At 43.0% G+C, this 15,444-nt stretch overlaps 1 protein-coding gene across 7 annotated transcripts in view; it reads left to right on the plus strand.

Annotated features, from left to right (window-relative positions):
- The window catches only part of Synrg (synergin gamma), an 83,905-nt gene that overhangs the window by 13,518 nt on the left and 54,943 nt on the right, over positions 1-15,444 (plus strand). For 2 of the 7 annotated variants that reach the window (XM_028890569.2, XM_028890572.2), the window contains exons 3-7: positions 1,825-1,946; positions 5,092-5,222; positions 8,016-8,121; positions 8,807-8,918; positions 14,225-14,302. In XM_028890569.2, the coding sequence (XP_028746402.1) occupies positions 1,825-1,946; positions 5,092-5,222; positions 8,016-8,121; positions 8,807-8,918; positions 14,225-14,302 (549 nt within the window). Of the gene's footprint in view, positions 1-1,824; positions 1,947-5,091; positions 5,223-8,015; positions 8,122-8,806; positions 8,919-11,412; positions 11,716-13,103; positions 13,338-14,224; positions 14,303-15,444 lie in introns of all 7 variants that reach the window. The other 5 variants (XM_028890570.2, XM_028890571.2, XM_028890565.2 and 2 more) reach the window with 4 other exon arrangements.

The raw sequence follows: 15,444 nt of genomic DNA on the forward strand, positions 1-15,444 counted from the left end.
CTTTTTTTAATAATTTATTTTTTTATTTTATGTGCATTGGTGTTTTGCCTGCCTGTATATCTGTGTGAGGGTCCCCTGGAACTGGAGTTACAGACAGTTGTGAGCTGCCATGTGGATGTTGGGAATTGAACCCAGGTTCTTTGGAAGAGCAGTCAGTGCTCTTAACCACTGAGCTATCTCTCCAGCCCCTCATGATCTGTTATTATCCACTGTTTTATTTTTTTTAAGATTTGTTTATTATGTATACAGTGTTCTGCCTGCATGTATGCCTGAAGACCAGAAGGGGGCACCAGATCTCATTATAGATGGTTGTGAGCCACCATGTGGTTGCTGGGAATTGAACTCAGGACCTGTGGAAGAGCAGCCAGTGCTCTTAACCTCTGAGCCATCTCATCTGCCCAAATAATATTAATTGGAGTTTCTGGGTTTTGTTTGTTTGTTTGTTTATCAAAACAAGGTTTCTCTGTAGTTTTGGTGCCTGTCCTGGATCTCGTTCTGTAGACCAGGCTGGCCTCGAACTCACAGAGATCCACCTGGCTCTGCCTCCCAAATGCTGGGATTAAAGGTGAGGGCCACCACTGCCTGGCTATCCACTGTTATATAACAGATGACCCCAAAACCTTACAAAATAAGCATTTTGAGCAGGGCGGTGGTGGCACATGCCTTTAATCCTAGCACTTGGGAGGCAGAAGCAGGTAGATCTCTGTGAGTTCAATGCCAGCCTGGTCTACAAAGCGAGATCCAGGACAGACACCAAAACTACACAGAGAGACCCTGTCTCAGAAACAAAAAACAAACAAACAATAAGCATTTTGTTATTTTGCAATGTGCCTATGAGTCAGGAATCTGAGAGCGGCTTCACTGGGTAGTCCTGGCTCCGAGCATCTTGTGAGCTGTAGTAAATCTGTCAGGCAGAACTGCAGCCATCTGAAGGTTTTATGGAGCGGAAAGATCAGCTTCCAAGATGGCTCATTCGAGGTGGCAGACTCATGCTGCTCCTGTGGAGGCGGCCCCAGATCACCACATGCACTCCCCAAAGGACAGCTCCAGAGTTCCTGTGATGCAGCAGTGGCGTCGCGTCCCTAAAGCAAGTCCTCCAAAACAGCAAGAAGGAAGCCAACGTGTGGTGGCACACACCTGTGATTAAGCTTTGGGAGATGAAGGCAGGAGGATCAGGCTAGCCCTTCAGTCATATCAGATCTTGTCTCACAAAGACCTAGGCTGGGGAGTTACATGTTGTCATCACCCCAGAATCCTGTTAGCTGTAGAGTTCAACATGGGAAGAAGTGATGCAAGCTTATTAATACCAGGGGCCAGGAATCCCTGGGACCCATGGTGAAGACTGAGTATTCAGGCCAAGTCCCTCATTTTATATCCACATTCAAGTTCTGCCGAACCAGTGCTACTACTTTCACTTAATACAGACCCTTTCATACAGTTCCTCATGTCGTGGTTACCCAACCATAAAATTATTTTCACTACTACTTCATAACTGTAGTTTTGCTACTGTTATGAATCGTAATGTAAATATCTGTGTTTTCCAGTGGTCTTAGGTAACTCGTGTGAAAGGGTAGTTCCAATTCCCTGAAGGGGTCATGACCCACAGATTGAGAGCCACTGACTCGAGAGATGAAATTCTATAGTTTGTCCAAGATCACATAGCTGAGTGAGGTGGAGTTCTCATTCAAGCCTGTCTCATCAGGATCTTGTGCATTTTCCATTGTACTATGCAGCTTTTCAATTAGCCAGTCCTCTGGGTGTCATGGTTTCAAGGAAATCAACTCGAGAACATGTTGACTCTAATAAAGCCTTGGTGTCTTCCAGCAGCCCTGATGCCAGTACAGCAGCAAGGATTTCCTATGGTCTCTGTCATGCAGCCCAGTATGCAAGGCATGATGGGAATGAATTACAGCTCTCAAATGTCCCAAGGACCCATTGCAATGCAGGTACTTGCTTTTTAGTTGACTGTTTATAAAGTTCTTGTTTATTGTTGGGCATCTGCATGTCAAGAGCTATGGCTTTAAGAGCTCGATGTTATATTTAGAAGTAGCTTGAATTTGGTTTTATCTATCTATCTATCTATTTTTTTCAAGACAGGGTATGTGTCTATGTATCCCTGGCTATCCTGTAACTTACTCTGTAGACCAGGCTGGCCTTGAACTCACAGAGATCTACCGGCCTCTGCCTCCCAAGTGCTAGAATTAAAGTTGTGTGCCACCACTGCCTGGCATTATGGAGTTTTATTATATCTGGGTTTAGGAGATCCCCTTTGCCCTGGACTCCCAAGTAAGTGAAATTGTAGGTATATGCCACAGTGCAGTTCAAACTCAAAGACTCACAAATGCAGGTGACTGACTGTCTCAGTTACTTTTCTATTGCTGTGTTAAAATACCACGATGAAGGCAACTTATAAAAGAAAGAGTTTATTAGGGGCTTACAGCTTCAGAGGGTAAATCCATGACCAGCATGGTGGGGAGCATGGCAGCAGGCAGGCAGGCAGGTGTGGCACTGGAGCAGTAGCTACAGGCCACGTCCTTATCCACAAATGAGGGGCAAAGAAAAAGCTAACTGGAAACAGTGCTGGGTCTTGAAGAATCAAAGCCTGTCCCTATGACACACCATGCCTCCTAATCCTTCCCAAATAGTTCCACCAACTGGGGACTAAGCATTCAAATATATGAGTCTATGGGGGCCATTCTCATTCAAACCACCATAGTAACTGTTCAGAATAATTATTAGTTATTATAATTAGTAAAATAGACAATGGAGCTATATGTTCTTCATTTCTTTCTGGAACTGGGAACTCAAAATTATAAAAAGTGACACAGTAGTAACAATTTCAGAACAGAAAAATATACTAACCAAAAGAATAATTCTATGGTTAGTTTAACAGGAGATTAGAAATGGCTAAAGAATCAGTGAACTGGAGAGATCTGAAGAAACTATTTAGGATGAAGACAAAATAAAAAGAGAAATGTGAGAGGAGCTGGGGAGCTGGCTTAGCAATGAAAGTGCTTGATGGCAAGAATGAGGGTGGCATTTGGACCTCAGAAGCTCATTTAAATGTCTGGTGGGCATGGTGCCCTACATATAAATCTGGGCCTAGGTGGTGGAGACAGAGGATCCCCAGAGCAAGCCGGCTAGCAAAACTAGCTATATCAGTGAGTACTGACTTTGAATGAGAGACCATGCCTCAATAAATAAAGTGGAAGAGCAATTGCGGATTATTCTGGGCATCAACCTGTGGCCTCCACATGTATGCTCATCCAGGTGCAAGAGCGCGCACACACATACACACACACACACACACACACACACACACACACACACAGAGAGAGAGAGAGAGAGAGAGAGAGAGAGAGAGATTGAAGGAATAATAAAATAAAATTTAAAAAGAAATTGACAAGAGAATTGAGACTTCTGTAAGACCATCTTAATGTTGATCTTTGGAATCTAATCTGAGGAGGAAGAGAAGTGGGAGAAGAGAGGCCTTGATGAAGGTGGTGGGCAGTAGGAAAGCAATGAAATTGACAGAATTGGGGGTTACTAAGAAGAAAGTGACGGGTTTAGATGAACTGAAAGGGTGGGAGTTAGTAGCAAGTGTCGGGATGCTTAAAGTTTAAGAAGGCAGGCTTGTTTTTGTTGATGGACTAATGATGTGACAACAGAATGGGAAAATGGAACTGGGAGGTTGGGTATGGTTGTGGTGCTGTGGTGAGGAAGTCAAAGATCAGACTTGAAAGGCACAGCATTGGATAAGTCATTTGTGGGACTGTTGACTTTACCAATGCTACACCGGGCAGTGGTGGTGCACGCCTTTAATCTCAGCACTTGGGAGGCAGAGCCAAGCGGATCTCTGTGAGTTCGAGGCCAGCCTGGGCTACAGAGTGAGTTCCAGGAAAGGCGCAAAGCTACGCAGAGAAACCCTGTCTTGGCAAAAAAAAAAAAAAAAAAAAAAAAAAAGACTTTACCAATGCTTTATGGGTAGAATGGGCAAAAAATGAATTTGAACTCTTCAGTTGAAAATTAAAGGCCTGTGGAAGGGGAGGAGAAGAGGGAGAGGAGAGATCCTCAGTTTAAGCATCCTGAGTCTACCCTGGACAGCAAAGCAAGACCCCTGTCTCAATAAAGAAACAGAAAAGAGGAAGTTAAGGGTTGGTAGACCATGTGAACAAGGTGCAGTAGTGAATGGGGAGTTTGTTACCCAAACCAGGAAACTATTCAGGTTTTTTAGAAAAGAGCTAATGTTTTAAAGGGACAGGTGCTCCCCACTTCCAAGATAGTAGAAGCAGTGGTCTCCAGTGGGCTTCAGGAGCATCCATGGTCAGAAGGGAAGCTGTCGGGAGAAACTTCTACTCAGGGAAAATTGCTGTTTAATGTTAGTTTGTGAATGGGTATTGCCCTGAGGGATTCTTATTTCTGGATTCTTCAGCTAAGTGTGTATTATTGTATTGGTGTATAATTTACTATTGATTAAATCAATGTTATTTTTTTTTGTAAAAGTTTAGGTTATTACAGCTTGATATGAATATCAAATTATTTATCTTTTGTTAGATTTTATGTATTTTATTTTATGTTTATGAATGCTTTGCCTGCCTTTATATGTATGTACCATGTGTGCACCTGGAGCCAGTCAAGGTCAGAAGAATACATTCAATTCCCTAGAATGGAGTTACAGGTGGTTCAAGAGACCATGTGGGTGTTGGAAATCAAACCCCCGTCCTCTGTAAGAGTAACAAGTGCTTATAACCACTGAACCTTCTCATCACCTCCAAATTTTTATTACCTTTTGGGGGGGCGGGGTTCAAGACAGGGTTTCTCTGTGTAACAGCCCCTGACTGCCCCGGAACTCACTCTGTAGACCAGGCTGGCCTCAGACTCACAGAGATCCACCTGCCTCTGCCCCCGAGTGCTGGGATTAAAGGCGTGCGCCACCACTGCTCAGCTCAGCCTATGCTTTTTAAATTTTCCACTAGAATGTATCTTATATCTTACTAGTAAAAATACTATGAAATAATTTTGCAAGGTTTTTAAAAATGAAAAAGAATACCCATATATATTATTTAATCTGTTGCCTGTTGTTTCTTCTAGGCAGGAATACCGATGGGACCAATGCCAGCAGCGGGCATGCCTTTCCTGGGGCAGCCACCATTCCTGGGCATGCGTCCTCCAGGCCCACAGTACACTCCAGACATGCAGAAGCAGTTTGCTGAAGAGCAACAGTAAGAGCCGCCCAGGATCCAGGGATAGCAGGGTTACACAGGCCCAGGATCCAGGGATAACAGGGTTACACAGGCCCAGGATCCAGGGATAACGGGGTTACACAGGCCCAGGATCCAGGGATAGCAGGGTTACACAGGCCCAGGATCCAGGGATAAACAGGGTTACACAGGCCCAGGATCCAGGGATAACAGGGTTACACAGGCCCAGGATCCAGGGATAGCAGGGTTACACAGGCCCAGGATCCAGGGATAGCAGGGTTACACAGGCCCAGGATCCAGGGATAACAGGGTTACACAGGCCCAGGATCCAGGGATAACAGGGTTACACAAGTCCAGGATCCAGGGATAACAGGGTTACACAGGCCCAGGATCCAGGGATAAACAGGGTTACACAGGCCCAGGATCCAGGGATAACGGGGTTACACAGGCCCAGGATCCAGGGATAACGGGGTTACACAGGCCCAGGATCCAGGGATAGCAGGGTTACACAGGCCCAGGATCCAGGGATAAACAGGGTTACACAGGCCCAGGATCCAGGGATAACAGGGTTACACAGGCCCAGGATCCAGGGATAGCAGGGTTACACAGGCCCAGGATCCAGGGATAAACAGGGTTACACAGGCCCAGGATCCAGGGATAGCAGGGTTACACAGGCCCAGGATCCAGGGATAAACAGGGTTACACAGGCCCAGGATCCAGGGATAACAGGGTTACACAGGCCCAGGATCCAGGGATAAACAGGGTTACACAGTTGCAGCTATTCAACAGATTATTAAATGTTCTTTAGTTTGAAGCTGAAAGAGATACATGGTCTTTAGGATGATTTAAAAACCGGTTGTTTGTTGATTTTGAGACCAGGGCCCTTCAAATACTTTTAAAAGTAAGAAATTTAGAGCCAGCTGAGTGGTGTGGCACTTACCTGTAAGCCCAACTCTTGGGAAGCTGAGGTGGGAGAAGTGTGAATTTACCAGGATGGCAATATAGCAAGAGTATCTCAGACAAAACAAACAAAAACACAGAATAAAATGCTTTCAGTTCCAAGAAGGAACTGAAATGAAGTGGTCTGTCAGCACAAAGTTACCAACAAACTTGGTTGTCTGGCAGCCCCACCCTCACACCCCCTCCTCAGAGCAGGGCTCTTGCTCCTGGAGACACTGCCTTCCTCCCCGAGGAGATTCCCTACATTTTTAGTTGGCTTTTGTCTTTTTTGTTGTTTTGATTTCTGGAGTCAGAGTAACAACAAAGGCCCAGGGTGGTCTTGAATTTTCAGTCTTTGTGCCCAGGCCTCCCAAATGCTGGGATTATAGGTTTTTGCTTCTACACTCAGCTTCCTGAATTGGCTGGAGGTGCTGCTGCTGCTGCTGCTGCTGCTGCTGTTTCTGTTTGATGGTACAGCACTAGCTGCTAGGCAAGTGCTGAACCACAGAGCTGCCTCCAGCCTGCATTTTATTTTCTTATATGCAGAACAAAGTGTTCTTTTATGATCATCTGCCTCCCTGGTATTGGTGACTGCTCAGTGCATCAAGACTGTTTCCTCTGCTGCTGGAAGTCCAGGGGTGGGGAAAGGGGTTCATGTTCTCCGCCGATTAAAGAATTAAAAGCAGGAAGGAAACAATACTGGAGATCTATGGAGTCCCAACAGAGCTACCTTGAGAATCGGGCTCCCCTCTTGGGGTTATTAGTCTCATTGATAATGCAGTTTAAGAATGGACACAAAGGGAATTTCAAGGACAAAGAACAGACTCAGACAGAAGCTTATGGACAAAGACAGTTTATTAGAGTTTGAGGGGAAAACTGCAGGGCAGGCAAGCTGTAACTCTCACAGCTGCCTGAGGCTGAGGATGGAGAGGATAAGATGATATGGAGGTCAGCATGTGGCAGGATAGGGAACCTTAGAAACAGGGTGAGGAAGCCCAAAGCAGTAGGAGTTGAAGAGCACACTTAGGCTCTGGCCAGCATCCAGAAGAAACAAAACAGAAAAGAAGAAAAAGAAACAATTTCACTTTTCTGAGTCAGGTCTCAGAAAGGTGGACCCCTCACAGGGACTGCACCAGGGGGAGGGAATTCCGGGAAGGAAAGGCATGTTATCTTTTTTTAATTGATAATTTGAAAAATCGTTTAAAATTAAATACCCCCTCCCCTTTCTCTCCTCCCTTCAAGTCCTCCCATGTACCCCTCCCCTGCCCCCTCTCAAATCTGTGGCCTCTTAAGTACAACCTCCTCAGCCCATATACTTTTACTTGTTTGTATATAATTTCAGGGCTGTCCATTTGGGGTTAGATAACCAACTGAGGGCTCTTGCCTAGGGTGAACCTGCCTTCCTGGGGTGGTCTCCTAGCCAGGTCCTTGTCCGGGCCCCATTGAGTTAATCCTTAAGGGAGGAGACAAGGGCATGTCTCCACCTAGAGGTGGATTTCCCTCTTTACTCTTGGAACTATCTCAACTGTAGGGTGCTGTCTGGCATGCATAGGCCCTGGGTTTAATACTCAACTCCACCACCACTACCCACCACCACCACCAAAAAAAAAAAAAAGATACTTTCTTTGCCTTGCAAATTAGGTAAGAAATAAAAGCATACATGTAAATTAAGTGAATCATTCTGTAGATTCATTTAAAAATATTTTAGAGCTAGTATACAGAAGAAACAGACTGTCATAAGAGAAGTACATATAATTAAGAGTGAAGATTATAATTCTAGAAATACAAGTTGGTATTGCTGAAGCTGATAGTAAAAACCTGAATGTAACTATTACTACTTGAAGCTGAATGTTGATGTGATTGTTCTCCCTTTAGAAAACGATTTGAACAGCAACAAAAGCTCTTAGAGGAAGAAAGGAAAAGACGTCAGTTTGAGGAGCAGAAACAAAAGCTCAGACTTTTGAGTAGCGTGAAACCCAAGGTGATGTATACATGCTGCCCCCTCCCCGCACCAGCAGGCATGTATGCCATGCACATGCCTCCTCCTCTCACTCAGGCACCAGCTGAGGCTGCAATGGATTTCTTTCTATCATGGTTTACTTAAGTCCTAAAGGGAAGGGTTTTTCTTTTTCTATACAGATAGATGTGCTGTTGTTGTTGGGGAAAACAGATATTAGCCATTGTCTTCTCAGCTCTCTCTCTCTCTCTCTCTCTCTCTCTTAGCCACCATGACAATGTTGCTCATCTTTTTCTTGGGAAGCATTGATGATAAATAGGATGGTAGGAAATGGATTTGTCAGGTTTCTCACAGAACGTTTAATATCTCATAGCCCTGTCTTAATAGTATTTGAGAGTGAACTTTTTAAAGTTTTTATATTCTCTAGAATGTCTTTTTATGACTTTATTTTATATACTTAATGATATCTTTCTGACTTGAAAAATTATCAGAAGTACGTAGTTAGAATATTGGAACTAAAGCCGTTCCTGTTCCAGGAGGATGGCCATGGGTTTGAGGCCAGTCTGGGCTACACAATGAACTCTAAAACCTTGTCTCAAAAACAAAAAAGGGGAAATGGATGTCAGAAACAGGTCTCTGTGTGTTAGTTTGAGAATGGAAGACCATGGCAGACAAGGGAAGAACTAAACACAGGTTTGCTGTCTTGCAGACAGGAGAGAAGAACAGAGACGACGCTTTGGAAGCCATAAAAGGAAACTTAGATGGATTTTCCAGAGATGCTAAGATGCACCCTACTCCAGCATCACACCCCAAGAAACCAGGTAGTTTTCATTTTAAGAAACACAAAAATGTTCTTTCCTTGGACATTGGTTGATTGTCTCCCCATGTTCAATTGGCCTCTGTGTGTGAAGGTCAGTGTTGAATTTTTCCTTTAAGCTAAATTCAGATTTGAACATTTTAAAATGTAAGGGATCTGACCCAGTTAACAGCTAAGCTGAAGGTTAAAATGCTGAGTCCTCTGTTTAGATGGCACTTTAATAACTTCCTGGGAACTATATATAGTGAGTGTACTGATGTTAAGAATGTCTTTTATGCTGGGCAGTGGTGGCGCAGAGACAGGCGGATCTCTGTGAGTTCTAGGACAGCTTGGTCTACAGAGTGAGTTCCAGGACAGCCAGAGCTATACAGAGAAACCCTTTCTTGAAAAACAAAGGGGGGGGGCGAGGAGAAAGAAAAGGAAGTCTTTTGTGCTAGGCATGATGGTGCACACCTTTAATCCCAACATTCATAGGCAGAACTAGGAGAATCTCTGAGTTTCAGGCCAGCCTGGTCTGTCGGGAGAGACCCTGATTTAAAAAAAGAAAAAAGAAAGTCTGTTGACTCAAAGAAATGTAGTGAGTTTACTAGTCCATCTTCATTATTATGAAATGTATACTTCTATAAGCTAGATCAGATTTCATTGTTCATGTGAAAAAATTTAGAAATTCTCAAAATGCCCCATTTTTAAATAGTCATGGCTATAATACTTCTCAGGAAAGTTCAGTTTCTTCAGTAAATTTCTTTGTAGTTTTAAATAAAATTGCCTTTTAGAGAAGCAGGGTAAAGAGATTTTTTTGTTGTTTTGTTATCACTTAAACACTTAGCAGTTGAAATTGTCGGCAAAATGTTTTCTCATCTCTTTGAAATTAAATATTTTGACATTTTGTTATCAGCTATTTTCAATAATAATATACCATTAATAAACCATTTTTATAAATCATTCATCAAATCAAAAAGTACTATATTCTGCTGGAAAATATTATATCAAAAAATTTTATCTTAAATCCTTGTGTTTTAGTATCTCTTATAAGTTAATATCAGGAGAAAACAATATTGACACTGTTATTAATTTTTTAAAGTATTTATTTTTATTTATGTGTGTATGTGTATTGGTGTCCATCAAAGCCATCAGATCCTCTGACCTGGAATTACAGGCTATTGTGAAACTGATATGGGTGCTAGGAACCACACCCAGGTCCTCTGAAAGAGTGATAAGTGCTCTTAACCACTGAGCCATCTCTCCAGCCTGTTAGTAATTCTTGATTTTCTAGCTCAGCTTTGACTCTGTCCTGTTAATTTCACTGATTCAATTATATACCTTGATTCCTATTACCAAAATCATGCCCAAAGTAAAGTAGACACTAAAATTGGAAGGTGAATAGATACTATCAGTCATTTTGAGATAAGGAAAAGTATATCTAAAACTGAAAATTATAAGCTATATAAGCTAGTGATGAAGTGATTCAGGCAGTGTGGTGGCACATCTCAGCACCCAGAGGCTAAGGTAGGGGAGTTGTGAGTTTGAGGCTAGCCTAGAGTACTTACATAGCAAGTTCTAGGCCAACCCGAGCTACATAGCTGAGCCTGTCAGCTTACAAACATTGAAAGTTAAGACTAAAACTGAACCTGGCACCGAACTTAGAAACGCAGAGAGCAGCGGCCGTTGTTAGGTCTGACGTTGTGTTCACACTGAGTTCCCTTGTCAGCACAGACTTGTGGTCAGCAGTTAGCAGCAAGGGAAATATGTTAAGTAATCATTTGTGTTGTGTTGTTCAGATGCTGTTCATATATGTTTGCTTGTTTAGTAAGATTGTCTAGGCCAAGTGTAATGGTGCACGCCTTTAATCCCAGCACTCAGGAGGCAGAGGCAGGCAGATCTCTGAGAGTTTGATGCCAGCCTGGTCTATAGAGTGAGTTCCAGGACAGCCAGGACTTAGTAGAGAGACTCTATCTCAAAAAACAAACAAATAGACAAACAAAAGAAATAGTATCAGACAGACCACTTGGATTCCAGAAATAATTATCACTTTGATACACATTTAGTACTACCTAATAAAATGAAAGAATGAAATTCGAGTTCATTCTGTCTGTTTTTTTTTTTTAAAGATTTATTTATTTATTATGTATACATGCCTACACGCATCCCTGAAGGCCAGAAGAGGGCACCAGATCTCATTACAGATGGCTGTAAGCCACCATGTGGTTGCTGGGAATTGAACTCAGGACCTCTGGAAGAGCAGTCAGTGCTCTTAACCTCTGAGCCATCTCTCCAGTCCCCTCTGTCTGTTTTTTAACCAGATATAAAGTAGTTATTTTTAGAACGAAACAGACATCAAAGTGTTCCCTGAGCACTCTGGTCCCGCTTGACTGTTGGGTCTCGCTCACCTCACTGTTGTTATTTCAGGATGTTCTGAGGGTTGTGTTACATCTGGATCTCTCTGTCTCTCTCTTTGGTTTTCATTCCTGTGTGTTTCATTGCCATTTTCCATTTTGCAGATTGTCCCACATCATCTCATTCTACCAAAACTGTCTCCCCATCACCTGCCTTTCTTGACGAAGACGAATTCAGTGACTTTATGCAGGGGCCTATTGAGGTCCCCGCTTGTGGGCCCTCTTCCACGGCCCGGCCCTTTCAGTCCTTCCTCCCCACCGCCCCACTGGGCCAGGTGCACACACAGAAGGCTGGAGCACAGCCTCTCCCTGCAGGTCAGGTGCCAGTGTCTTTTGCCTTACACGGTGGCCCTGGGCAAGCTCCTTGTTTCTCTGCCGCTCCAACTTCACACGGTGTGCAGAAAGCAGGTAACTAGTGTCATCCTCTAAGGGTGAAGACAGTCTAGGGTAATGGATTTCTCTGACTTACGTAGAATCACACAGTGTGCAGAAAGCAGGTAACTAGTGTCGTCCTCCAAGGGTGAAGACAATCTAGGGTAATGGAATTCTCTGACTTACGTAGAATCATACAGTGCTATTGGCAAAGAAACGCAAATGAGTTATGAGAACCTTCAACAGCCACCTAGATTAAGATTAAGTTTTTGCGAGACTAGATTAAGTTTTTGCATCTTCATTTGCCAGAAAAGTGATTTAGAACCTTTTGCCACTGTGTTAGAAACAAGTGAAACCACCGAAAAACTTTAAAAGCAAACTGACCTCCTCAGATTCCCTTTTGCTTGGGGAAAAAAAAATCACTGATATCATGTTATAATAACGCACTAGGGAGAACACCGTTAAAAAGCAATGTTTCAGGGCCAGTGAGACGACTCGGCAGTAAGTGCTTGCCACTGAGCCTGATGACCTGCGTTTCTCCCCAGAACTCACCTTCTGGAAGGAAGCAGAGAAGTGATGTCTACAAGCTGTCCTCTCAGTTTCACATATGCAGCAACACACACACAGAAGGAAATAAATGTAAAGCAATCCTCTTAAAGTGTGATCTCTCTAGCCAGCTATGGTACACACACATCTGTACTCCATTCCTTGAGACATGGAGGCAGAAGAATCAGGAGGAGTTCAAGGTCATCCTTTGCTACATAGTTCAAGGCAGCCTCTGAGCTACATGAGACCCTGTTTTAAAAAGAAAGAAAGGAGAGAGAAGAAAAAAAGGACTGCATCTAAGATGGACATGGTGACCATGTCTGGAATCCCAGCACTAGGCGGACAGAGGGGCAGGACCTGCTCAGGTTTGAGGCCAGCTTGCTGCAGTGACATATTTTGTCCTTGGACAAGTCTTGAAACATTTCTGTACTTCCATTTTTATATTTGTGAAATTATGGGGCAGGCACAGTCTATCTAAAGACAGGGTGTGCTGGGAAGGGTCTTGGGAGACCTGTGCTTGGTCTCTAAGACTGTCATTGACAGATGTGGAAACAGGTCAGACAAGGCTCTCCCACTAGTTAGGAGGAGTGTCTGTGTCTGGTGGCTTACCGAATTTCCACAGCAGTGCTCCTCCTCCCCACTACGTGATTCTACCCACTGTGGCATGGAATCCCTGAGAACCAGAGCAGGGTAATTATTTTAAGCCCCCCAAACCTCTGAAGTCTCTCAAGTCCTACACTAATGGGTAACAATTGAATTATTATGAAATCCATGTTCTGTGGGAGTTCTTCCCCTGAGAATATGAGGGTGGGAAGGGATGATGAAAAGATTGGAATATGCAAGTAACGTACAAGTAATCCTTCATGCTGTTTGTTTAGGCCCTTCCTTGGAAGAGAAGCTCCTAGTATCTTGTGATATAAGTACATCTGGGCAGGAACAAATTAAATTAAACACTCCTGAAGCTGGGCACAAAGCCGTAGTCCCAGGTTCCAGTAAGGACTGTCCCGGTTTAGTGGCCTGTAACGGGGGTGCTGTAGATGGATGTGTAAGTGGTCCCACCACTGCCCAGGCAGAAAAGACTTCAGACCAAAACCTGTCAAACGGAGAGAGTGGTGAGCTCCTTGCACATTCAGCACAAACTTTGTTTAACCAACTGCCGCTCAGAAGCTAACACTTTCAGCATTAATCTTAAAATGGATGCTGCTTGATTGTGCTAATTCAAATTTTGCTTAAAAAAACATTTATGTAATCGTTTCTCCAATTAACCCCTAAGATTTTGCTCTGAATTCTTTAAACACACTGTATTACTCCTTTTCAAATGATTTTGATAACCCTGTTTCTTAATCAGAATCACTCCTGGTCTAAAATTTCCTCTCATTTTACAACAGTTCCCTTTTGATTCCCCTCATGCTTTCTGGTTTTCCGTAAAAGTTAAAAAGTTTAGCTGTAACTGAAAAAGTCACCAATGAAAATGCGGTTTTCCTCTCTGAACTAAATTGTATGTGCTGCTGCCTGAAAGATCCAGATTCACACACTCAAGGCCCCGGGCTTGAGCCCACAGCACAGGTCTTCGGGCTGCAGCGGAACGTGCACTCAGCACCCACATGGCCCTGGGTCCCGTGCCCAAAACACAAAAGCTGAATCCAAATTTTAACTGTGGAGATGAATCAGGTTGTGGGCAACCCTGGAGACAAACCCCAGGAGGATATTTTATACATGTAATTCTAAGCCATTAAACTATTGTGTTTTTCCTAAACTTGTCAAACACATTTAATGGTGCTTGACTCCTGTGTCCCAGATGATTGATTTGGTACCTTGTGCTCTACATTTTAATACATAGTTACTGTATAAGAGTTGTTGGAAACTTTTATATTACTTTATTATTTTTATTATATTGGTGACTTTTTTCTAGTGACTCCAGCCAGTGCTCCTCTTTGTGAAGAGCAGTGGCTTTTCTCTTCTCCAGGTCATGTGTACATTAACCATCCTTACCTTCTAGGTGTGGGTGTGTTTCCCTCTCAGGATCCTGTTCAGCCCAGAATGCCTCCTTGGATTTACAATGAGAGTTTGGTTCCAGGTAAAGTAAAGCTGCTTTGCCCAACATTTTTCTCTGGATATTTTACTTTAAATATTATAGAGGGATTAAATATTTACTGTCATGGTTATAAAATATGCAGAAGGAGTTGTTACTTATAGTATTTTTCTGCAGGCAGATAGCAAACTAAATAAACCTCATGTTTAAGACTGCTTTATGGGCTGGGCATGGTGATGCATGCCTTTACTCTCAGCACTTAGTAGGCAGAGGGGTTCTCTGTGCGTTCTACGACAGCCAGGGCTACACAGTGAGAGCCTGTCTCAAAAAAAAAAAAAAAAAAAAGACTGCTTTATTGAGAGTGGCAAGATGGTTCGTGGTGCAAAGGCCAGCAGTTAGGAATGTTGTGTTTTAAATGATGATATTATCAGATACTTGTTTCAAAGATTATTAATAACCTATCAAGAATCATGGTATTGGGGCTGAAGAGATGGCTCAGTGGTTAAGAGCACGCTGCTCTTCCAGAAGACCTGGGTTCAAGTCCCAGCACCCACATAATGATTCACTACATTCCAGTTCCAGGGCATCAGACACCCTCTCCTGGCCTCGGCAGGTACCAGGCACACATGTAGTGCAGATTTTCATGCAGGCAAAACACCCATACACATAAAAGTTTTAAAAATAGCTTTTTAAAAGAATCACTCTAGTATGTGTAATACTTTCTCAATTCATAAGAATTATATTTAAAAAATTTTTTCTGATTGTCCTATGAAACTATGAAATGAAAGATTAGGTAGCATCATTTTCTAAATTGGAAAGTGGTGTTTGTTTTTATGTGTAGTATTATTGCTGAGTTGAGGAAATGACTAAAATGGATTGTGTGGTAGTCCTTGGTAGATACCAGACGATGGTATATTTAAGCCACGATCAATAGACACAGATACAATTTCAGCAGCAGATGCTGGGGTTAGTATGTCATGGCTGCTTGGTTTGCTGCTCAGCGCCTTGCAAGCTGGAGGTAATGTCCACTAGCTCATCAGCGTTCAAGGTCAGTACAGACAAAAGTTGTTCTACACTTGAGTAAATCAACCTTGATGCAAGATCTCTACAGAAGAATTTCTTTCTTGGAGAAATTGGTAATGTCTGCTTTTTATTGTAATCATACAACCATAAATCAAAGGCTAGAT

The sequence above is a fragment of the Peromyscus leucopus genome, chromosome 8b (assembly GCF_004664715.2).
Source record: "Peromyscus leucopus breed LL Stock chromosome 8b, UCI_PerLeu_2.1, whole genome shotgun sequence".
NCBI lineage: Eukaryota > Metazoa > Chordata > Mammalia > Rodentia > Cricetidae > Peromyscus > Peromyscus leucopus.